Below are 24,834 nucleotides of genomic sequence, written 5' to 3'. Positions count from 1 at the left end.
CATTGGGTCCTTGGATGTAGAGGTCTGCCCCCGCTACACTGCGCTTGCGCACAGCTTTCAGAGCCCCAATCCTCCCAGATTTCCCTTTCCGTGACATTTCACTCTGGAGTTGCTTGTGGACCAGAGCTTTCCTTTCTAAATTCCCCCTGCCAGGCTGCAGGGGGATGGTACCTGTGTGTCCCCAGTCCTCATCTGCCCCCCTGCATTTCGGTTTCCCAATTAACAAAGAAAAAAAAAAGGAGCGATGCATCCGATGGGCTGCTTTACTCTCTCACCCCATTAGGTGTGCCTCGAGCTGCAGGAATGAAATCTTCCAGGGAAAAGCCGAACCCTTTCCTATGACTTCATGCAAGCCTCGCAGCCCCTGGCCAAATAAATCCATTTACCGCCAGATGGCAATTGCTGCTCGCAGATCCTGGGCCGAGCAGCGGCGGAGCATTCCCGGGACAGCGGGGTCACCCGCAGCGGGGGCTGGTTTTATGAATGAAGGGGCTGCCACCCCCCCGGCTCCTCCCTGCAGCCTCCCAGTGTGCTGGGTTTGCTGGAGGCCACCGGGCTGGCAGCAGGGTGGGCTCGTCGCGCTGAGACCCCGCAGGCTCCCGGGCTGGTGAGTAGCAGAGATGGGTTAATTGTTCATCAGGTTGGCAGCCCGGGCTGGGCTGGGTCCCTTGTGTCTCTCCCCGGGGCCGGGGCAGCGTTCCCAGGGTGGTTGAACCAGGGCTGACCCGCTGGAAACCTGTCTGCTTTTGCAGTCTGCTCTGTTGTGTTTTATATCTCTGTGCAGAGCAACTCAGCAGTGACTTGTCTTTAACCAGCTCTGTAGAGAGGGCAGAGCTTGTTCTGCCGCTCAGTTTGCCATAGTACACAATGAAAAGTTTATGGTAATACTCTTTTTTGGTTATATCTATTAATGCCTTAACTTGGATTCCAGGAAGTTTTGTTACTAAGGTAAAGCTGTCTCCAGAACTGGATTTTCTGAGGCTCCTTGACTTTGATGCTCTGCTTTTGCTAAGGTTTAACAGCCTGAAGTCCCATATTGGACAGATCTTTCACTAAAGGCCTATTCCATTCTGGGAACTTTTCCACTGCTCAAAGACAGCTTTGTTGGATTTCCCCCACCCCCCCAAATAAAAATCAATCATTTGCCTCCGAGCAGTTGTGACAGCTTTGGTCCGAGGAGGCAAAATAACCTCCCCGGGCTGTGGGGGAATCATCCCCTGCTCGGGCTGCATGAAATCTGTTGGGACAGATTCAACCTCCCTCTCTGCAATGCCTCAGCCCTCAGAAGCCTTGGGACATGCAATATAGCAAGCAGAAAAGAAACAGAGCCTGGGAAATGCCGGGTGCTCTCCAAAGGCGTCCTTTAACTAATGACCCTTCTGCTTGGAGGCATTGCAGAGCCTGGGGACGAACAGACGGAGTCAGGAGCCTTACACACCTCCAGCATCTTGGATGTATATTTCAGTGCGATGGGGCTGTGATACTCCGGGTGAGGGTGTGAGTGAGATGGTTGTTTGTTTATGTCTAGAAACAAATAACAAAGCACTTGATGAACTTAATTTAAGAAAAGAGAGTTATTTCTTCCTATTTTTGAAATAAGACTGCCTCTGGCTTGAGTTGCGGCTCCTGAAAGTGTGGGGCAGCCCTACGCGGCAGGCTGGCCAAGGGATGCACTGTCCATGGACACCCTCAGCAGGCATTTCTTGGGGGTGCAGCTGGGTTTTGGTGAGCCCAGGGTGCTGCCAGGGCTGTGTTTCCTTAAGCAGTTTATTGCCCACACAAAATCACCGCGTCAATCTGTCTGCTGAGCACTGGTGTGAAATTCGCACCAAGCTGGAAACCAACATTTTTTTGAGGCAGCTGTGTGCCCAAGGAAAGAGGGGAAAGTGCTCTGGGAGGGCAGATCACAGCCCTGGGCTGTCCCACACGCACGCTGCAGCAGCTTGCTCTTTGCCAAGCAGAGCGTGTCCCAGCTTTCCAACAGCCGGTCCTGCCACAGCCTTCAAAGGGAGGGGGCTTGGCAGCCCCGTGGGTCACTGACTTGACATGATGGGTTGCTGTAATCTATAGATTTCTCCTGCAGAGTTAACGGTACTGAAAATGACAGAGACAGACACAAACACCTTTGTGATTTATGAGCCGGGGATGGAGAAGTCAATTGAAAAGCCAGGGCAGAGATATCAGCTCTATAAGAAATATGGGAAGAATTCATCTCTAATCTAATCTCCCCAAATTCCACAAGGATGCAAGACAGAGATCGTTCACTTCAGTTCCTTAGGGTGAGATTTAAACAGGAAACCCCCAAGGGTGTAAGTTGTTCTCCCACATACCAATGTGCTTGTTCGTGGAGGCCGGAGAGGGGGTGGCACTGCCTGAGCCATCCCAGCTTGCTGGAGAAGAGATGATGCCCAGCTACAGGGCTGCCAGCAGCACCGGGCTCGAGCAGAGGCAGCGGGAGCCAAGCCTGTATTCCTCGGCAGGACTAGTGATGCTCTTTGCCAAACCGAGCCCTTGAGCCAGCAGAGCTGGCAGATGCTTTCACCAGCAAGGGTTTCTGGCTGCCTCGCTCTCTGCTATGTCCCTGTGACACCCTCTCAGGGGCTGTTCACAGCAAGGATGAAGATTTATTGTAAGCTTTGGCTCTTGGGTTCTTGGAGCTGCCCCTTCCTCCAAGTTTGGTCTGTTCTCACTCCAGCTGGAGTTACAGCGAGAGGTGGCTTTGAGAGCACAGGGTGATCAGGTCTTTACAGGCACTCGCTCACACAGTTACAAACCTGATGTTGAAAGCAAAGACATGGTTCAGCAGCTGAGTAACCCCCAACTCTGGGAGCAGCTGGGAATGGCTTTTGGATGGGGAATGGGGAGACAGCGTTACCTGCTCTGGCCTGGGTCTCCAGCTGTGGTCCTCTCTGGTCCCTGCGAGCCACCCATCACCTCCCCACCTACTTCTCGTTTCTCCCCTGCTCACAGGACCTGGCTGTGTCTTCTCCGACTCTTTTTGCCTGGGACAACAGAAGCACAAAGTGGCAAAATGACCAGTGTAAGGCTGCAGAGATGGGCTCACAGCACAGGAGACCAGGTCGTTCTGCCTCCCTGGAGACTAGATTATCCCAAATCACAGCCATAAAAATCCAGCGTTTACCTGTAGCTAGCTGCCAAGGAATGACGGACTTTGTGGTAGCCAGGAGGGAGCACTCCATGTTCCTGGCAGAGATAAGCCTTTTTTGTTCCCCACTGTAGGATATTTGGGCTCTGCCATCTCCATGCTCAGTGACCTCACATACCCCTGACCCACCCCAGACTCCGCTGGACCTGCAGGCACAGCACACACGTGCTCCGGCCAGCACAACCCAGCTCTGCTAGGAGGATGGCATGGCACGGAGCATGTTTGGTGCCAACGTCACCCCCATTTGACTTGGGAGCCTGCCCAGGATATGGTTTCCCTAAAACAATGCTGGTCACAAGCCGTGTGGGGTTATTGTTCTTGTCCCGCGCACTGGCAACCTGCCACTGATTGTACGCAGGAACCACTCTGCTGCTCCCGCTGTCGAGTTCAGGTTTATTTCCCCGTTTTCCAGGAGGAGACCACTGATGTCAGCTAATTTGGCTTTCAGTTTCAATCTGTCCATTGTCCACTGAGCACAAAGCTGGCCTTCCCACGGTGCGTGGTCCCACGCAGGCGGGTGGTGACAGCTCTGCCACCGCATGCTACAACATTCTGGCTTGTGCACGGGTTCTGGAAGAGTTGGGCTCAGCACTGAGTTTCCTCAAAGCTCTGGTCTGTGGTGTAGGAGGATGATTTGCTGTTTGGAGGAAAGTGGGACCCTTGTGGTCAATCCCTGCCCTGCTACAGTTCCCATTTGGCCATGGGCAGGTGACTCAGTCCATCCGCACCTCAGCTCCCCACTGGAAGGGTGACAGCCACAGTGGCCTTCCACAGTGTGGATGAGTACATGGAGGACTGAGAGGCCTTCTCATGAGCTAGGGGCTGGAGAGGAAGGATGTGTCCTGAGAACAACACCTTGGGCAAGGTATGTGGTGGTGGTTGCTTCTGGGCTGCTACCAGCACCAGGAGCCACACTATGAGTAGGTATCTCCACTTGGGCCCATCTGCTGGGTTGGGTTGTCTCTGGTTTGACCAGCCAGTTAAATACTTGCAACGAGGTGGCTTTGCCTTAGAGCATGCTGCTGCCAGCCATCACCTTGGTTCTCCTCACACAAAAGCTACAGCAGCCGCCCAGCGACTGACCTGTCCCACCCCTGACAGATGTGTCTTCATCTTCAGGTCAGCCTGGAGATGACCCCTGGTCTCCTGGGGCAGAACGGATGAGCAGCCAGCAGGGGTGAGCAGCCTGGCATCCATCCGCTGGGTATCTGCCAGTTGCTGATCCTCGGAAATTCCCTGCACAGAGGCAGCAGCAGGACCAGGGCCAGAGCTCCTTGCTCCAGACACCTCCCTTGTCCACAGTGGATTATCCACTGCTGGGGACTGCGAGGCAGCTCAGCCCCTTGGGAGCTCACCCCAGGCAGAGACGTGTCCCCCAGCTCCCCAGGCAGCGTCCTGGAGCAAAGGGCAGCGTGTCGAGGAGGCTGCCGGAGCGTGGTGCTCTGCGGGGGTCCAAGCCAGAGAGCTTACGCGGCCGTCCAGGCTGTAATTACCAAGGCGCTGCAGCCAAGAGGCTCTGAGAAGCGGCAGATAACAGCACAGGCATCCTCCAGCCTCATTAAAATACTTTCTCCGGCAAAGCCCCCCACGCCTGCCCAGCCCGTTCCAATTAGTGCAGCAGGCCAGGGAGGGCAGAGGGCAGGGCTGCTCTTGATGAAAAGAAAACACTGCAGAGCTTTCAAGTGTCACAGGAGATGGGCAGCCCTGGCTGGGACAGCGAGTGGCCCTGGGAATGTGACTGGTGGCCAAGTCACTGGCTGGTGATGGTGACGAGGATGAGCCAGGTCACTGCACAGTGCAGCAGGTGTTTCACTGGTTTGTAGCTGGGGAAATGCAGTGAAAACAACAGCTCTCCAAGAGGTGCTAGGCATCCCTGCCCAATAGGTCTGGAGGTGGGAAGCAATAATCCCACTGTGAATGAAGAAACGTGTGTTATAAATTGTACAGGTTTGCTGCAAAATGCCTTGGCAGCATAAGGTGGCAACAGGTTCTGGCTTGGGAGCACTGGAGGAGATTTGCCTGTCCAGGGAGCAGGGATGCTGCTCCGCTCCCCAGGGCTGGTGCTGTCGTAAGATGATCCTGGGATGGGTGTCACCCAGCCCCCCTCCCAAGCAGAGGCTTTTCGGGCAGCTTGGGGCAAGAAACATTAGCAAACCTGCCCCTGGCTACAGCCTATACTGACTCCTGGCCCTGGATGCCCTGCCTGGTTTTAGCACATGTGTGATCCAGCCAGACTCAGTCTGGAAAGCTTGAAGCCTAGAAAATGTCTAATGAAGAGGGCAGAACTCTCAGAGCCTCCCAAATGCCGTATTGAATGTCAGGCCATGTGGCCGACAGGTGACAAGGGACGGATAACAAGGGCGGGTTTCAGCCGGCCGGCGAAATTGTGGTATAAATGTCTCTGAGGAATGTGTTGCTGCCTCGGGGGACACCGCGGCTTTGGGAAGCTGGCCTGGCCGCGCAGCACAGGGCCTCTTCCCTGCCTTATTTGGGTGCTTTTTTTCTAAACCACATCATCAGATGGTAGCAAACCCCTTCCCAAACGTGAAAGAATTTTAAACTTCTCAGCCACATCAGGAGGCAGGTTGGGAGTTTAATATAAGTCAGTCTGGAGTATAATACCCCAAGCCAATCCTGGCTGGGCTGAGATGAGCTGTACGGCTGCTGCCCAGCACGAGACACACTTACTCTGCATCTGTCCCACCTCCCTCACCCTCTGCTTTGCCTCAGGAGGAGGCCAGCCTCCTTCCTCCAAATTCTCCTCTGCACTGCTGCCAGCTGGCATCCCGGTGCAGTTTGTCCCCTCCAGGAGCTCTGCCTGGGGCAGCATCCCACAGCAGCACCCCGCAGCAGCATTCCACAGCCATTCACCTGAGCCGGGGGTCAGCAGCAGGACCTCAGCACTGCCCTGTGCTGAGGATGCATGCACGAAAGCCACGACAGAGGTGGAGAGGTGTGGTGCTGGGATGGCAGGGAGAGAGCCAGAAGGTACTTGGGGTCCCAAGAAGTCCCTGCCTGCCTCGATTTTCCCAGAGGTGTTTTTGCCCAGACTCGGTAGTCTGGTAGCACTGGAAGCTGCCTGTAGTCTGCCAGCATTTTAGGTGAGAGGAGACTTGCAAGGTGCAATTGCACTGCATCTCCATCCAGCTTTCTCTGCACATTGGGCTTGTTGCCTCCCTGGTGCTGGATGCCCTTGAGGTGAATTAGAGGGAGGAACAATGGAGGTTACTCAAATGGCACTACCTGGCTGAAAGCATGCGCCAGTCCAGCCCATCACCATGCCCACCATGGTCCCCGTCACCTGGCCCATCACTGTGCAAGTGGGACAAGCCCAGCTGCTGGGCCACCTTCCCAGCCTGATGTCCAAGAGCCAAGCCAGAGCAGGGTTCACCTCTCTGAGTAGCAAGGGAAAGGTGGGGGCTGAGCCAACAGCCTCCTGAGAAAGGGATTAGCAGGACGTTAAGTGAAGCCAGCTCCTTATCCCTTCATAAACAGTGATTAATATCCCAAGCAGCCTTGGGCTTGGCAATTCCCCATTTGCTTTCTAAGAATGTGGTTCCAACCGATGCATGCCTTAAGCTACTGAAACTTCAGGGAGACGAAAATCGTTAGAGGAGGTGCTGTAATTGCTCCTTCCAACATAAGGATTTACCCCTGCTAAAGATAAGGACCTGAGCCTGGCTCCCACCTACCACGGCTCCAGGGAGGAGCACAGGAGGGCAGGGACAGCCGGGCTCTGCTGGGTCTGGGGCAGCGCTGCCGGAGGGGTTCACAGCCCGTGACCTTGAGGTGCTGGAGCAAGTTCAGAGAAGATTAACGAAGCTGGTGAGGGGTCTGGAGCACAAGTGTGATGGGGAGCAGCGGAGGGACCTGGGGGGTTCAGCCTGGAGAAAAGGAGGCTGAGGGGAGACTTTATCGCTGTCTACAATTACCTGAAAGGAGGTTGTACCATGGAGGGTGTTGGTCTCTTCTCCCAAGCAACAAATAATAGGATGAGAGGAAATGGCCCCAAGTTGAGCCAGGAGAGGTTTAGATTGGATATTAGGAAAAATTTCTTCCCAGAAATGACTGTCAAGCACTAGAATAAGCTACTCTATGATTCTGTGATCAGCACACATAAGAAGTAAAGGAAAAAAAAGCGCTCATTCCTTCAAGTGTCACCACAGGCAGTGAGGTCCCCCTCACATCCGGGCCACAGAGCTGCCCCTGCCCCGTGGCCGTTGTCACCAGGTACCTGTTAGCGAGGAGCCCTCCTGCCTGGCAGGGTGATGTGCCGATGGCACAGCCCTGCCGAAGGGCCACAGCGTGCCAGCAGCAGCTGGAGCTCGCTCCTCCCCACTCGTGGCACTTGGCACACTTCAGCAGCGGTGCTTGGCAAGGAAGGGTGGTCTGGGGCTAATTGCGATCGTGGGCTTTATCTCAGGAGGTGGGAGCTTGGGAGGCTGTCGGAAGATGTGCCAGCTGGCAGGGAGCCTCCTGGCCAGCCTTGCCGTGCCATGGCAGAGGAACACGGGTGAAGCTTGAGCAACCTCAGCCTTCTGCTGCTGTTCAAACTCCCCAAAATCTGCTCCCCCTGCCTTTGGGACTCTGTGTGGGCCATTCGCTTTTGGGCACATGTGACCTGTGTTACTGAGGCATTCACCAAAACCCTGTCATTTCACAGGGCGCACCACAGCCCCCTGATGCTACCTGCACTCTGGTGCTGGCTTTTGTGGCCCCAGCTCCAATGTAAGGCTTCAGGAGCATCCCGTGCCTCTGTCCCCATCTCACAAGCAGCTCAGCACCACAGGCTTCCCCCGCACTGGTCCTGCCCTGGCCAGGCAGCTCTGGGGGAAGGTAGGGGGGGAACTGATGGCCCCTCCCGGTGGCTTTGTTCTCCCACTTGGAGCAGGACGACAGCTGCCTCTGCCTGCAGCTGCTGGCGCATCCATCATCCTGTGCGAGGTGAACAACTGACAGCCTGGGCTGAGCAGGGAGGGTTTCTCTGCCTGCGGGGGCGGGAAGGGGGACAGGCAGGCAGCACTTTTGCAAGAGGGACAGCCGCGGGCAGGCGTGCATACCGAGGCACACGACCAACAGTTCCAGCTGTGCAGGCGGCGTGCACAGAAGCAGTGTGCAGATGTGTGTGCCAGGACAGGCACTCGGGGAAGTCATGGGAGAGGGGAAGACAGGTCACAGCTGTCTGGGCTGCTGGAGCTCCTCCCCTGGTTCTGCGCCTCAGTTTCTTTGTGGGATGAAATTCCTTTCTCCCAGCTCCCTAAAGTGGCAGAGGGGAGACCACTGGCACCCAGGGCTGCTGCTGGGGGAGCCAGGATGGTCTCAAGGACGTGTGGCTCAGGTCTGAAAGCCAGGGCTCTGGGACCCCCATGGTGAGGGTCTGGGGTCCCTGGGGCTCTCCTCTCTCACAGTGAGCCCTGGCACAATATTTCCATCCCCCCACGGGGAGGGTGACTGTGGCTGGATGCTGACACCGAAGCGCAGCCCCTCTCCTCCCCCTGGCTCCGCTCCCATGAGGTCCCCCAGCTGCCGGAGGCCAGCGCTTCACCCGCTGCCCATGGCCCAGCCGGCCCCACCGTGTAACCGAAGAAGGCACCAGGCTGCACATGGCTGTGGGGATTAGCTGGGACACAATCGGGGCCTGTGGAAGCAGGGGAGCACATGGCGCCGGGCAGGGAGGCAGCCCAGGGGCTGCTGTCTGTGCCGCAGGGTCGCGGAGGAGATGGGGTTCAGCATGCTCGTTCCTCTCGGGAGATAATCCGTAGCTTGATAAATCCACTGCCAGTGCCCTTCCCCCTCTGAAATTTGGGCTGTTTTACACTACTCGCAGCATCACATCAAATAGGCATTGTCAGGAGGAAACTGGTGCTTTCACGGATAAACAATTCCTTCACAGACCCACACGTCTCACACAGGAGGGATTTGTCTTTTCCTTGTGCTGCTCAGTCTCTGGCAAGACCTTCCAGGGGACTTTATCTCCAAAGGAAAAATTCAGTGCTATTGTGCCATGGAACGGTGACTCTAGATGACAGCCCAGAGCCATGAACCTGGCAGACCTGATGGTCGCCAGTGGGAGGGCACAGGGAGACTGATGGCACTGGGGACTGCTGGCACAGGGTCAGCCCAGCGCCGTGGAGTCACCACTCGTGCCACCCACACCAAGGCATTCCTGGGGACTGTCAGCCCCCTGAAACAGGGCTGCAAACACCCACATCCTCCGCCCGCCAGTCCCTATGATGCCCGGAGTACGGAACCACTCCTGCCTTCACCCCCTGACATCCCCTCACCCAGCAGCCTGCCCTCACCAGCGCTTCCCTCTCCAAACTGAGATAGAAATAGTCGCAGCTCCAGACAGTTGATTATTTAAAGCTGTCGGAGTGTTTAATTTAACCCTGGATTCATCATCTGCAGCTTGTTTCCATCCACTAGACACCCATGCTCCCCCTCGCAGTGTAAATGCTGCCTCTGCCGAGCTCTTCACCTCCAGGCAGATTTGGGCAGAGGTTTACAGGCAGGGGCTGTGGCCCCAGCGCGTGTTCCCCCCGCTGTCCCTGCTCCGACTTCCACAGTGAGGGATGTCCCTGCGCCCAGTGCTGCGGGCACAGGTGGGTCAGGATGTGCTGAGTCCCTCAGCGCTGCCTGGGCATGATGGGGGAGCCCACAAGGCTTGGTGAAAGAATGACATAAGGGAAGCCTCTCTTACTGGAAGTCATCCTCCAACAGTTTTTTATTTCCCTGCCCACTTTGAGCCCCTCCAGCAAGATCTCCGCATCTCCCCACCCTGCACTCAGCTCCACCAGAGCTCCAGGTTCCTCCCGTGCATGGCTGCAGCTCCTGCCAACATCAAACCCACCTTTGGCATCCCCAGGGTGAGGAGATGAAGCACCAGCACAACCGAGCCATACATGGGAGCCTGCACGCCTGCCCCACCACCCAGCCCCTGCTGCAGACATGCGAAGCATCCCTAAATCTCACCCCACAGCCATGCGTGAGCGTGTCCTGGAGCAGGAGCAGTGCCCTGCCCGCCATCCGCAGAATCCCGACCCACCCCGGCAGCCCCTGGAGCTCCGGGTCGTGAAAGGTTCCTCCCAGGGCTGGCTTAGCCCAAACCTGAGCCCAGCACAGGCCCTGTTCCATTTATAGAAAGCTGCAATTAGAGGCCAGCGTTTTCCCAAGTCATCCAGCAACTGAATGCAGATTGGCAAAAAAAAAAATTCCCTGTCAAATGTCAGGCGTGTCCTTGTGCTGACCCCAGGATAGCGACGCTCGCCCAGGGCACGGCTGTGAGTCTGCAGGACGGCTCCAGGAGACTCTGCCGCAGGCGGCTGAGCACCGGGAAGAGCTGAAATTGCTGGAGCGTCCCCAGCACAGGAAAGATGCTTCTCAGCTCTGCCTGCTGGGGAGCAAGGGCAGCACCGCCTGTTAGCAGGTCCCCACTGTGGCTGATGAGGTTCCTACCTGGAAACCATCCCCCTCCATGACAAATATGTCTAGAAATGAACAATTTAAACCTAGCTAAATCCACCATGTTATGTTTTGTTCTCATCGTTGTTGTTTTTTCCCTAGGCAGTCGCTGACCTGCCCAGGAAAGGGGTAGATGGGTTGAGAAAGCAGACCCAAACTAAACAGAAGCAGAAAACAACACAGCTTCCACCCCCAGGTCATACCCATGTCCCAGGGTGGTGTCAGCTCTCCCGGGGCAGCGGAAGGCTCCGGAGCAGCAGCAGGTTGTGCTGGCTGGAGCAGGGCAGGCAACAGGCAGAGAGGAGCTGTGTGAGGGGCTGCACCCAGCCTGGCCACGGGCTGCTGCCTGCTCCCTGTGCGGGAGGGAGAGAACCCCCAACCTCCGCAGCCCTAAACCTCCTCCCTAAGCAGAGCCGAGTGCTCCTGCTTGTGGAAGGCAGAGAACAAGACAGAAGGGAAGGCTCAGCTGCACCATCCGTCCCTCCTACACAGCCCATTACCAGGGCAGCAGAAATCCCCTTCTCCATGTGCCAAGAGCCCCTGGCCAGGAATGAGCCAAAAAGCTCATTTTAAATCTTTCAGCCATGGGACTGGAAGAACTTAATCTGCAGCAAGAGAGGGAGTTAGTCAGAGCTGCAATTTAGGGACCAGGACATTTATAAGCAGGGAAAAAATATCTAAATTGTCTGAATTAACGGCTGAGAGCTGTCAGGGCAGCCTTGCTCCCCGCAGGGGGCGTGGGGGCTGGCGGAGGAGGCTGTGAAACCCTGTATGGCTCTGCGGGGCTGTAAATGTGAGAGAGCCCTTCCAGCCTGCAGCACCCCGCAGCCAAGGGATGCCGGTGGCGTTGGAAAGCTCTGGGGTGACCAGGCTATTTGACCAATGTATCATGTACACAAGCAGCCACAGCGGATGCTGAAGGGATCACAAATGTGGCAATTATGGACAGTGTTCTAAAATATTAATTCTGCCTTCAGTAAGAGGGACAAGATGTAACCCCAAGCTGAGATAGGACGAATATCAGAGGTCCCTCACTTGGCTCTGGCCAAGCACGGGGGTTCTGAGCAGGCATTTCGCAGAGGATGCTCAAGCTCTGAGAGCCTGTCAGAGGGTGTACCGCTCCCAAAGCACTGTCTGCCTTCTCCCTTGTGCGAGTCAGCTCCGAGATACTCAAACCCCAGTGCTCATGAGTACCGCATGCTATGGGCATGTCCGCACTGCACCAAACACCTCCCCTCGGCCGGCTGTAATAGCTGCTCTTCTGAAGTCGCTCATGCTCTGGGTGGCAGAAAGGACAGCCAGTGAGGGGGTCTCCCAGCCACAGTCACTTTTCCCAGCACCCAAACTGGCCCTGAGAGCACCAGCTGCTCTGCCAGCTCCAGGAGGTGGGGGGTGCCAGGTGTCCCAGCTGGGACCAGTGCGGCTCATGGCAATGGAGATGTTCAGAAATCCTCCTCACTCGACCAGCACCATCAATGAGTGCTGAGGCTGTGAGGACAGCCCAGCCAGAGAGACACCCACCTCCTAGGGCCCTCAGTTTCCCTCCCAGCCTGGCTGGTTCAGGCTGGGACCCTGGCCCCAGCACCCTGCAGGTGTTCTGCCCAGATAAAGGCTGACGAGATGCAGGCACTGCAGTGTCCCCATCCTGTGTGTGCCGAGCCAGCCGTGGCTGTGACCCCCCCACAGCAGGCTGTACCGCAGCCCTGGCTTGGTTTGCAGCACTGTGGGTGTCTGGGGTGCTGGCCACTTGCTCTTGGTGGCTCCTCTCTGCCAGGCAGCTGGCCTGACACCTTGTCAGGTATGAGCTGACCTGCCGAGCCGTCACTCATGGTCCTTTGAGCACCCTCCCTAGCCAAGGGCCAGTGGGACGGACATCCCAACCCGCACACAGCCAGCTGTGGTGCAGCCTTCTCTCTTTTCTGCTTGCAGTTGGTGGCAGAGGTGGCATCCTGGTGCAGGACCATGGTGCTGTGAGGGTGAGCTGCTGACCAGCAGGATGCATGCTGACCCCCGCCACAGGCTGCCCCTGGCTGCGCTCCTCCTCTGCCTCCTCCTGCAGCAGCAGGGCAGCAGCAAGGCATGGAAGCAGCACGCCCCGCGCCTTCGCCTTGCATACAGAGGTAAGGGGGATTGCCCTGGGGTCTGCGCCTTGCTTGGGAGGGCTGGGAGAGTGTCCTGCAGGTAGGGAGCGAAGCGGGGGCCAGGGCTGGGAGGAGGTGAGCAGTAGCCCAAACATCATGGCTGCAACATCTCCACACGTTGTGCCCTCGGGATGTTTCATGGCTGGAGCCCTGTGAACAGCCCCTGAGGATGCTGCACTCATCGGAGGAGGGACCTGAGCAGGGAACACCCTGCCCTGATTCAGCACAATGCCGGGACCAGCAGTGATATCTCCTTCTGCTCAGACTCACTCTGGGAATCTTAAGGTGCATCCTGGGCTGCAGCCGAACTGGGTGGCCCCTGGGGAATGTCCCCTGTCTTCACAGTCCCAGTGCAATGGGGACACTGAGCCCCGGGCAGTGCTGCTGCCCCTTGCCCTGCCTCCCACCAGCACAACCCTGCCCCAGCTCAGCCCTTCTGCCCTCACCCCTCCTTCCCTGCCGAGGAGAGGCTGATCACTTGTACGGATCATTTCCCTGCTGCACTTCACCCTTCCCCCCTGCATCTGTCCTGCCTGTTTAGATTATGAGCTCTCCAGGGGAGGCACAGTTTGCTGTTCTTGTGCCTGATGGAAAGTTGGGGGGGCTGCTTTTGGTGATCTGAAGATGTAGCAGGAGCAGAGTGGCAGGTAGCACAGAACACAGCCCAGCAGGGAAGTGCAAAATGGACGAGCATGTAGGGAAAAGGTCTCTGCAGGGGAATGACCTGAGTGGTTAGAGTGGAGCTTTACTAGCCCAGCAGCTGGTCATCCTGCCATGGACCAGTAGCTTGGACTTGGACAATTTATATGCTTTCAGCTTCTCCTTTGTGAAAAAGAGCAAGTTGCTTTGAAGGACAGATAGCTCAGCACATGCCTGGTGCTGCGCTGGACATGGCAATCAACAGACCTTAACCAGCCCGTGAGGTAGCAGTGCCGCTTTCCCATGGGCATCATGCTCAAAGGTCTGGAGCCATCCTTTTGGCCTGCTCCATCACCCTTAGAAGCTGCTCTCCAAGCAGTGGCCACCAGTGATGTGGAAGATGCCCCCAGCTTGTGGCTGGAGAGGGCTGGACCCCCCAGGGATGCAGGATGTCTCTGCGGGGAGATGGTCCCTGCCGATAGCCTAGCTCGGAGCATGGTGCAGGGTCTGCCTTTCCTTGGAGCCGGAGGAGGCAGAGCAGGGCTGCCCGGGCAGCAGGAGCACAGAGGGGCTGCTGACTTCAAAGCCCCACAGTGTGCTGGAGCCAGACATGCCAGTAGCCCTTAAGCCTTGGGCAGAAGCAGGAGAGGAAGCTCCCAGCATCAGGAGGGCTCAAGGACAATGGGAACAATGGCAGGGGATGTGACTCATGGACAGCACCGGGCAGGTTCAAGGACACAATGCCTTGAGAAGTTTAGGTTTAAAAACCCTTAGAAAAAAAAATAAATAAAAAGAGGCCTTTGAGCATCCCTCTACAGGCTCAGCCTTGCCCTCAGATCCCAGCATGGGGGAGGCAGGCAGAGCCGCTGGCGGATGAGGAGAGAAGACGCAAATGGGTTTGCAAGAAGGAAATGACAGCGGTGAAGGCTAGGAGAGCAAAGGAAGGATGGGGCAGGGGGCACGGGGCCAGGAACAACAACAGCAGCTCCCACCCTGCCAAGGAGGCAAGGAGGAGGTTTATAACAGCAAATAGTACACTGGCAATCGCGGCCACAGAAGAGGAGCCTGCGGGTGCGCTGGGTCAGGCTGGGTCAGCTCTGACGCTGGCCGGAGCTGAGCCACTCTGTGTTCTGAGGCCATGCAGCAGTGCAGCAAAACCACAGCACACCTCCCAGCTCCTCTTACTGCAATAATCCCCGGCAAGCACGGCTATGAGTTGGCAAATAGATCTCCTGCCAGCCTTTGACCTGCAGCCAGCCCAGCAGGGAAGGACCCAGGAGCCACCACCGTGCAGCAAGTGCTGAGGAGTGCGGGAGGCTGGTGGGTCTCTGGTTATCAACACCAAGAGCTGTGCTGGCGCGTCCCCTATCAGCCGATGGCAGTGAGGGGCTGGATCCTGATTTAGCATCCAGCTTCCCCTGGGCTTCAGGGATCTCCCCTATGGTTGGCTGTGTCTGATGATGGGGGGAAGGGGAGAGGACAGCCCCCCAGCACAGCCGGGCTGTGACCCCAGGAAGCCCAGGGTCACCCGCACTGAGGATGCTGTAGCTAAGGGGTAGGCAGAGATGATGGATGGGACAAGGTGGTTATAGTGGTTCCGACAACAAAGAAAAACACGGTGGCCTTGGGAGATAATGAACACAAAGGAGAGGATGTTTCTCCAGGCTCACCCATCGGTTTAGCCACCATGCAGCTGCTGCAGAGACCTGGTTCCCTGCCTGGAGAGTTGAGGTTTGGATCAAATGCCCTGGGCGTATGGCTGGGCTGGGGGCAAGAGGCAGCTGGTTTGTGCACAGCAGCATCCTGCACACAGGGTCCAGGTCCCCAGTGCTCCATGTCCCCTTGGTGAGGGAGCAGAGACATGTCACAGAGTCAGGCTGAGACCCTCATGGTCATTGATGCTGCCATAGGTCTCACAGTGCAGGTGCAGGGCAGGGAGGGCTCCTCCATCGTCCTGCCTGAACTTGTCCTCACAGGGGATGAGGCAGATCAAAGGGTGACCAGCAGGTGACATTCCCTGGGACCAACCTTGCCTTACTCCACTTAATTACACCCGTGTACTGGATGAACCTTCGACCTCCCTCCCACTGCATCCTGACTCCGCAGCTCCCTGCCCGACATTTACCCCTGGATCTGGCAGGTCCAGGAGTGCTGGCAGATGCAGGAGGGTGGGCAATGCACAGCAGCCCACTGGGGACCCAGCGGTGACAATGGCCCGCAGGCAGGGACAGGAATTCAGCTGTTAATCCCATTCAGCTGGTGGGAAATGGCTTGGAAATGTGCCCCCCTGGAGCCACAGCACCCAGAAGAGAGCCCTTGGGTACCCGAGAAGAAGCGGGGAGTGAAGCAGGGCTGTGCTCACTTTTTGGGGAGCAGGACGAAGGCTAGGAGCTCCCTAACACAGCTGTGATTGGCTCCTGGCAGAGGGGGACTGGTGTCCCACAGTAACTGGAGTTCTAACCCCAGAGGAAGGGGAGAAGGAAACGCCAGCTGGGAACAAGCCTGGCTGCGGATCCGGGCAGGGACCCCCGCCTGCTGCAGGTCCTTCCCCCCGGGGACCAGCGGACGTCAGTGGCATTTCCAGCTCTCAGGCACTGGCCCCGCTTCCCCTCTGCCCTGGAAATGGGGTGGAAGGAAGAGAGATGCAACCTCCCAGGGCAGCCGGTCCCCTTTGAACAGAGCTGTGCCTGTGCCCACGTACACCCCACCTGCACCCAGGGCCACACGTCCCATCCACCCAGCCAGTACCTGCTCCCCTCCACAGTTTCCCTCCCTCGGTTCCTGCCGCACTGCTTCAATCTGCACCATTTTGGGTAATTCCTCAGCACAGGTCTTACAGATCACCCCGGGTTTCCAGCCGCACTCCAGCTCCCTGCAGTCCCCATCTTCCCTGCCCACAGCACCTTTCCCTGCACAGCACCAAAGCCAGTGGCAGCCTTGTCAACCTTCACCCTCTCCCCAGCCAGATCCTGCCACCTTAGAAGAGGAAAGCCACGCGTTAGGATTTCTGGGAGCTCTAAGGGTCACCTCAGTGTCAGCCTGTCCTGCCCCCATCCCTGGGAGCAGGCGCTTGCCGGGGCAGCAGCTGCTGCCATCCCGTGTCCAGCGCAGCAGCCGCCACTGTGATGCTCGGGGGAATGCTCGCCCCAGCAGCCAGCCCCAAAACCTGGTGCTGCACGTCACAGACTGATGTGGGCCCCAGGAATGTTGTTTCAGGTGTGGTTAACCAAGAGACAGGAGCTTGTTGTCCCTTTTGCGCACCCACACACCCACAGCAGTGCCGGAGGGGCCATGCTCACCACCCCGGGGTTCTGCACTGGAGGAGCTGCAGCCTGCACAGCAAAGCCCTTCCTGCTGCCCCCCTGTGCCCATGGGCATCCAGGGCACACTGTCTCCCTCGGCAGCACCAAAGGGGTGCTCTTAGAAAGCCCTTGAGCCAGTCTGATGCTGGGCTAAGGCTGGGTCTCAGGACACAGGAAGGGAAACGTGGGGTGGCAGAGGCAGGATCAGAGCAGCACCTGGGACACAGCTGGGACCTTCCCTCGCAAGCTGCTTGGGTCAGGAACCAGCCATCCATTTGTCTGTCTGTCCCAGTGCAGCCATCTGCCTGTGCATCCCGGTGCCTGGGATAAAGCCCAGCAGACACTTCACAGAAAAAAAGGCTCAGGCATGGACAAAGGAGAGAAGCTGCCAGACTGGGCTGTGGCAGCTGTGCTCCACACAGCCTTTCGTTGGGGTGATGCTTTGCCCCAGCAAATAGCCAAGATTTTTTTTTTTTGTAAACCCTGAAGCCCAGGGAGAACACACTGGGAATTATGGCACCAAGACTCCTGTGTTGTCAGCCCTCTCCCCACAGTTTCAGGGCGCAGAGGCTTTGGGGGTCTCTCCAAGATCTCTGGAAGGCAGGCTGGACACTGAGCAACAGGGGTCCTTGGGCTGGACCACCGTCCTGCCCTGCACCCTGGAACCAGCCCAGGGCAAGGTCAAGGGAGTTTTCTCTGTAGGGGTGACTCAGGTAAGCTCATGGGAAGAGGCTTCATTATGAGCCTTGGGGCACTGAGGGTGGTGTTTTTCTGGTAAGACGTGGCAGGAAAGTTGTATTCCCCTGGGGCAGGGCTGGGCAGCCAGAGCTGTCCCGGAGAGGGGGAGCTGCTTGCCGTGTCACTCATGGATGGGTTTCTCTCTCTCCCACCTTGTGCTCCTTAGATCTTCTGAAATCCAACAGCTCTCGCCTGTTGCTGGCCTCAGGGGACCGGCTGGATTTCCAAGCCCTCTTGGTGGATGAAGACAGGGCCTGGCTGATGGTGGGAGCAAAAAACCACATCTTCCTACTCCACCTGGACCATCCCAACAGAGAGCCCGAGAAGGTCAGTGCTGGGAGGAGGGTGTGAGTGTGACCCTGGCCAGGCTGGTCCCTTCCTCCCCAGGAGCCGCTCCTCGGCCCAGCGCCGGGGCGTGGAGGTGGACGTGCTCCAAGCTGGGCTGCTTTAACATCACCAGGGACACATTTACACCAGGATGTCTCAATCAGCAGGGCCAGCCCATCCCTGGTGGGGGCCAGCTCTGCTGGGACAGGCCGACGCCGGGGAGGGACAGGGTGGCTTGGCCTGGAGTGGAGACCTGGGTGGACCCCGGGCAAGGCTGGAACGGCAGTGCCCAGAGCCCTGTGACCACATCTAGTCCCTGCTGCTGCTGCAAGCCAAACCAGCTCCAGCAGCAAGTCTGCTAATGTCATCCCGAGACATCCTGCTGGGAGGGCGCAACTCAGACCAACAAAAGGAAAGCCCGTCAAGCCGCTGCAGCCTGGCGTTCCCACAGTGGCTCCAGGACAGCCTGCCCTCCGCCGTGCGTGCCGTGACCCACCCCAGCTCTGTCTGTCCCCACGCCAGATTCGCTCTCAGCCTATTTGGCCACCTGCCTGCCAAACTTGGCCAGGCCCTGGGGATTCAAAGGGGTGTCAGACCCATTGCAGAGCAGCCCCATGTCCCCACCATGCTCTTGAGCCAGGCAGAAGCTTTCGGCTGAGCCTGTTCCCACCAGTGCCTGCGGGAGCCAGCCGACCCAAGCAGGGGTTGCATCGGCAGGGTTTCTCTTGCAGATTTTCTGGCCAGCCCCCAGGGAGCAGGTGGAGCATTGCCAGCTGGCTGGGAAGAACGTGGAGGTAAGCAGGGCTGGCAGCCTCCGGCTCACGGCCTTTTGCAGCTTGCCATGGCTATTAAACACCCCAAAAGGGAGCCTTGGGGTCTGCCTGAGAGGAGGAGGGTGTTGAGCCAGCCAGAGTTAAGCTCAATTTGCCGGCTGCTGGGGGAGTATCTGGCCAAGCTCCCTCACCCTGGGCAGACACACCATGGGGCTGGGCACGAGTGTCCAGCCCTGGGCTCAGCCCATTAACAAACGTGTCCCCTTGAGCAGACGGAGTGTGCCAACTTCATTCGCCTCCTCCAGCCCTTCAACAGGAGCCATGTGTTCGCCTGTGGGACCGGCTCCTACCAGCCCGTCTGTGCCTTCATCCAGCTGGGAGCCAGGGGAAAGGTGAGGGACACCCTGGCCAGACACATCCCCACTGCGGAAGGTGGCAAGAGACTCCCAGCACATCCCCATCTTCTTTCCCAGTGAGCACAGGGGAGAGGATCCCCAGAGCCAGGGACAGTGGCCGGCCAGCCTGGCACAGTCCCTGCCCCCTGCATGGCCTTGCTGCACGTGGCGAGAAGCAGCCCTGGTGTGGCAGAGCCAGGCTGCCCTGCGGGGACAGGACCTGGTCTAGGCAGCCCCTGCTGGGACTCCCTGCAGAGACCAGCACACCAGCCTCCTTCCCACTCTTCTCCACATGCTCAGCTTGTTTCCAGCCTCCTCCTGGGCTGACATTTGGTCTTTGGCTCTGGCAGGGTCCCGGGGCTCCCCCCATGCGGTTGGTGACCCACTCCTTGGAATCGGGGCGAGGACGGTGCCCGTACAGCCCCCATGAACCCTTCACAGGACTCCTTCTTGGTAAGAGGGAGTGGGGAGCAGAGGCAGTGCTGGAAGCTGGGAGCGCTGGGAATGGTCTGTGCTGGGACGAGCTGGCAGGTCCCCATGTCCCTGCTCTGCTGCACATGGCTGCAGGCCCGGGCTGGTGCTGAAGTGGATGCGAGGGAGAGGAGCCATCCCAGCCCTGCCCCGGCTCACCCCAACCTCGCGGTTCCTACACAGTCACAAATGCGAGGTGCAGATCAAAATAGGGTGTGCTTGGTCACCATCCTGCCCACTCGCACCAGCACTGCGGCAGGGCTGGGTGGCTGTGGGGCTAGAAGCCGTGCTGGGTCACGGGGCTGGAGGAGGCTCCCAGCCAGGCTGTGCCACCTCCGCCCTCCTCCAACCTCTGAGGACACTGGGGTGACCTGCCAGGGTACCTCTGCGGTGGGACCCCCACCCACTCCCACCCCTCTGGCCCCGCAGATGGGGAGCTCTATTCGGGCACCTCCAGCGACTTCATGGGCAGCAGCGCCGCCTTCTTCCGGACCTGGGTCCATGGAGCTGAGCAGAGCTACATCCGCACAGAGCAGAACCAGGACCACTGGCTACACGGTAGGAACAGGGGGATCATGGGGTGCGTGGCCAGCTCTCCTGCCTGCTGGGGAGAGGCTGGGGCCAGCACTGGGGTCCAGAGCTCAGCGGTCTGGCCCCCTTCTCCTCCGATGGGACCCATGCTCCAGCACTCCCTCGGCAGCCTGAGCACCCAGGAATGGGGCTCTGCCGTCTGGTGGCAGGGTCTCCAGGGGACACCCTGCGTACCCTCAGAACCTCACACTGCTCCAAAGGGCTTCTGAGGGTTGGATCAGGGCACAGGGCCATGCTGTGCTGCTCCTTCCCCCTGCAGAGCCTGCGTTTGTCGGTGCCTACGCCATCCCCGATACCTACAACCCGCATGATGACAAGGTCTACATCTTTTTCCGCGAGATGGCCATGGAAGCTGGGCAGTGGGAGCAGCGGCACATCCATGCTAGGGTGGCCCGGGTCTGCAAGGTCAGTCACCAAGGCCAGTATGCTGTGGCTGGCGTCCCACCATGTGGGTTTGACCTTCTCTGGGCTGAGGGACATCCCAAGCAGGGGCCAACAGCAGGACACGAGAGTGTCACTGCACTCCCACCACAGAGCAGAGGGCTCAGGGCTGGGGATGTCCCACTGCGGGGACCGAGGTGTGCATGGTGGTGTGGGAGGCTCGGACAGGCTGTGCTGAGCTTGGCTCTTGGTGCCTGGCAGAACGACGTTGGAGGGAAGCGCAGCCTCATCAACCGCTGGAGCACATTCCTCAAGGCCCGCCTGGTGTGCTCCATCCCTGGGCCCCAGGGCACTGAAACCCACTTCGACCAGCTCGGTGAGTGCATAACCCACTCCACAGCCAGGAGAAACGCTGCTCCAGCACAGCTGCTCCTTCCCCTTCGCCACGGGGATGGCCAGCCAAGGATGTCCCCCTGCATCCCCAGGACCGGTGCTCTGGCTCCAGGGTGCCTCACCTCCACCCCTCTCTTTGCAGAGGATGTTTTCCTCCTGCACACCCGGGACCCCCAGAACCCCCTCATTTTTGGCCTCTTCACAGTCTCCAGGTGAGCGGGGCTCTGCGTGGGACAGTCTGCCCCCCTCCAGCCCCTCCCCAGGGCAAAACCACCAGGTTTGGCATTGGCACAGCCAGCAGTCCCCCAAGTTGGACCAGCTGTGCCAAACGGATTCCTGTCACCCCCTGGGTGCCATGCATGACTCGCAGGCTGACAGGGATGTGGGTGTGCATGTGCCCAGACCCTGCAGAGCAGCAGGGACGCTGACAGCCCCTTATTCCCCCCACAGTGGCGTCTTCAGCGGCTCTGCTGTCTGCGTCTACTCCATGGCTGCCGTGAGAGCTGCCTTCAGCGGCCCCTTTGCACACAAGGAGGGATTCGACTACCGCTGGGTAGAATACAAGGGCCGTGTCCCCTATCCCCGACCTGGCACGGTAAGGGGCTGGGGAGCAGGGTGGGGGGGAGCAGGACAGGCTGGCCTGGCCTTCATGCACTCTTCTGTGTCACCACACAGTGCCCCAGCGAGACGTACGACCCCCTCCTGCAGTCCACCAAGGACTTTCCCGATGAGGTGATCAGCTTCATGCGCAGCCACCAGCTGATGTGGGAGCCCGTGTACCCGCAGGGCCGCCAGCCCGTCCTGGCGAGGGTCAATGTCCCTTACCGGCTGCGGCGGCTGCTGGTGCACAGGCTGGAGACGGAGAGCCGGCACTATGATGTGCTCTTCCTCGGCACAGGTGGGAGGTCACCCCAGCCCTGGGAAAGCTGTCGCCATACCATGGCACACAGGTCCTGCTGGCTCGGGCGGCTCCCAGCACTGATATTTCCTTCTCCTGCTGCCTTCACAGATGAAGGTCAAGTGCTGAAGGTGGGGCTGGCCAGCAGGGTGAGCGGTGGCACCGAGGTGATCAGCCTGGAGGAGATCAGCGTCACTAAGGTACGGGAGGCCAGGGCCGGACCACAGTGGCTGGACCACACAGCCTCCCCTCGCCCTGCAGCATCCTTCCTGCAAGCTCCTGCAGCAAGTCCCTGGCCTCTGTCAGGAGGTCTCTCACCTCACTGCTGGTGGCTCCCACTGCCCTGACCAGCAGGCGATGCTGTTGGCGTGGAGGGGAGCCAGGGGGACCAGAGCCAAGCCGTGTCCCAGCTCCCCATCCAGTCCCTAGGGGAGATGGGGATGGTGCGCTGGAGCCCAAACTAAAATGGGAGGGTTGAGCCCAGGTTTGGAAGTGTGTCTGCCAGGCATGGAGCAGCTGGAGCTGGAACCAGGGCCCTGCAGCCTGCCACCCTGGGGTCACCCGCCGCCGTCAGGCTGGGGCACCCAGGAGGGACCGACACAGCTGCAGCAGCCTCTCCTTCCCCTCAGGTGCCTTCTCCCATCCTGGACATGAAGTTATCACCAAAGCGGGTGAGTCCTCCCTCCTGCTTCTTCCTAAAGCAGCCAAGGGACAGGGCACAGGGGGCAACTGGCCCCAGGCTCTCTGCCTGGGTCCCTTGGCCCCAAGGTTTGCATGTTTAGGGAACAGGGTCCTGCCAGGGTAGGCTGAGGGGGTGGCAGGCTCTGCCCCATACTCCCCCTGGCCCCCAGTGCCCCCAGCCCAGCCCAGGCAGGGAACTCTGTTCCCTGGACAACCCTGGTCTCCAGCCTGGGGACTGACTGCCGCTGTTCTGCTCACCCGAGCAGCAGGAGCTGTTTGTGAGCAGCACCCACGGGCTGCTCCAGCTCTCCCTGTACCGCTGCGAGCTCTACGGCAAAACCTGCACTGACTGCTGCCTGGCCCGGGACCCTTACTGCACCTGGGATGGCAAGACCTGTGTCCCACACCTCCTCACTGAGAAGAGGTGAGCGCCCACCCGGGCCTGCTCTGTTGTTCCCCGGCAAAGGGACGGCGTTGGCAGCAGAGAAGGACAAGCCGCCAGCCTGGGGGGCTTTACCTGTCAGCCCACACCCCCCCTGCTGCCGGCCTGTCCTCCAGCCGGCTGGTCCCCCTCGTCCCCTCAGGGCTGCACTGCCACAGGGGTGTCCCACAGCCCAGGGCAGGTGCGACCCCACAGCCCTGTCCGCTCTCCCACAGACGCGCCCGCTGCCAGGACGTGCTGAAATCTGACCCACTCAGCCAGTGCCAGGACACCGCAGAGGGTGAGCGCCAGCCCCAGCCCCCGCAAGAAGCCCCGGGGCCGGCAGCCGGCTCTGCTGGGGACAGCAATGCCCAGGAGGGTGGGTGGCATGGTGCTGGGAAATCAGTGCCACCCGCTGCAGCAGCACCATCTGCCACAGAGCCCGTGCAGCCCACCATGAGCTGGATGCTCTGTGCTGCCCTCCCTCCCCACCTGTCACACAGTTCCCACACAGGGTACTCACCCCCTCCTCTGTCCCGTCCCCTGCACAGGGACCACTGTCGCAGAGAAGCTGGTTTTTGGGGTGGAGAAGAACTCAACCTTCTTGGAGTGCCTGGTGCACTCCCCGCAGATGACTGTCCGGTGGCTGGTGCAGCACGGCGAGGAGACAGGCCTGAGCGAGGTAGAGAGGACAGGGCAGTGGGGACGAGGCGCAGTGGTGGCTCTGTCCCCAGGGACTGACCCACAGTGCTCTGTCCCAGGTCAGGAACAACGGACACTTCTCGGTGCTGGAGCAAGGGCTGCTGATCCGCCAGCTGGCGAGGGAGGACGCGGGCACCTATGAGTGCCAGGCGGTGGAGCGCTCCTTCTCCCGGCCCCTCACCCGATACAGCCTCCGTGTCATCCGGCACGAGGCCATGGAGGTGCCACCTTACAAACGGAGCAAGGACCTGGGAGGGACCCACCAGATTCCCCGGCCCCGCATTGACCTGCAGCCGAGCTACAAGGGCTTCCCACGGGCCCTGGGGGCACCGGGCACCAGCCTGGATGTTTACTGCAATGCCTTGCGGCACCAGGAGAGGCAGCGGCAGAAAACCTGGCACCAGAAGTGGCAGCACCCGTCTCCAGACAGCAAGAACGGCCGGGTGCGGAGGCACCCCCAGCCCCTGTGAGGGGCAGAGGGAACTGGGGTCACCCCAGCTCCCTTCCCAGTGTCTCCAGGGCCCTTCTTGCATGCAGGCATCAGCTCCGAGACACCTTGCAGCTTCCTGTGCAGAAAATGCCTCGCTGTTTCTACCTCAAACCCTGCCAGTCCCCAATGCTTCTCCACATGCCCCACCGGGCATGCCGGGATGAGAACACGCAGCCTGCACCAGCTCTCTGAGACTCAAAGCTATTTACCCAGCAGAATATTTATTCTCCTCGTTTTCCCCTGGGCCTTAACAATGGCCATTATCAGCAGCAATAATAAGCACAGAGGACAGAGAAGGGGGACAGCCAGCTCTCCCGAGCGGTTCCCTGACAGCCGGCAGCACCCAGCCCTGCCACGGACACCATGCATCCACCCAGCCTTCCTCAGCCAGCACCGCGCCCCGGCGGGGCTCACCCAGGCGGCTGCCAAGGTGCCGGTGGAGCCCAAACACCGCTGGAGGCAGCAGGACACGGCTGCTTGCTGAGCCCGGGCTCCGGCAGCAAGGCACCTGGGGTTTGCAGAGGTGGCCACGCTCGGCCCAGCTCCGATCCACTTCAAACCACATCGCTTTTTAAAATTTTGACATTCATTTTACCAAAAAAAAGGAAGAGAAGCAACAGGCAGCTATACCAACTTACAATTTATTATTTTTTTTAAAAATGACATGAAACACAAGTAAAAATAAATACATCATATAAACAACAAATTGTTCAAAGTCTCTGTTCTGGGAGATCAGGCGAGCACATCCTGTTCAACAGAGAGAAGAGGGAAGCACATGATCATGCGTGGGGGCAATTGACCAACCCACCCTGCTAGCAACACTCCTCTTTCCAACCACAAAAAGACAGGCCACAAACTAAGGCG

At 58.9% G+C, this 24,834-nt stretch overlaps 1 protein-coding gene across 1 annotated transcript; it reads left to right on the top strand.

Annotated features, from left to right (window-relative positions):
* The first annotated feature begins 534 nt into the window (after nucleotides 1-534).
* LOC135993214 (semaphorin-3D-like) lies at nucleotides 535-24,834 on the top strand. The gene is made up of 18 exons (XM_065642891.1): nucleotides 535-607; nucleotides 12,557-12,747; nucleotides 17,614-17,774; nucleotides 18,506-18,568; nucleotides 18,820-18,939; nucleotides 19,293-19,395; nucleotides 19,843-19,971; nucleotides 20,264-20,409; nucleotides 20,647-20,761; nucleotides 20,921-20,990; nucleotides 21,229-21,373; nucleotides 21,454-21,676; nucleotides 21,788-21,876; nucleotides 22,306-22,347; nucleotides 22,624-22,781; nucleotides 23,015-23,079; nucleotides 23,330-23,460; nucleotides 23,540-24,834. Exons 2-18 carry the CDS (start codon nucleotides 12,624-12,626, stop codon nucleotides 23,948-23,950), a joined length of 2,295 nt encoding a protein of 764 aa, XP_065498963.1. The 5' UTR covers nucleotides 535-607; nucleotides 12,557-12,623; the 3' UTR covers nucleotides 23,951-24,834.

Source organism: Caloenas nicobarica, chromosome 11 (genome assembly GCF_036013445.1).
Source record: "Caloenas nicobarica isolate bCalNic1 chromosome 11, bCalNic1.hap1, whole genome shotgun sequence".
NCBI classification, from domain to species: Eukaryota; Metazoa; Chordata; class Aves; order Columbiformes; family Columbidae; genus Caloenas; species Caloenas nicobarica.
The sequence above is the reverse complement of the archived record's forward strand: the minus strand, read 5'-3'. Positions and strand labels throughout refer to the sequence as shown.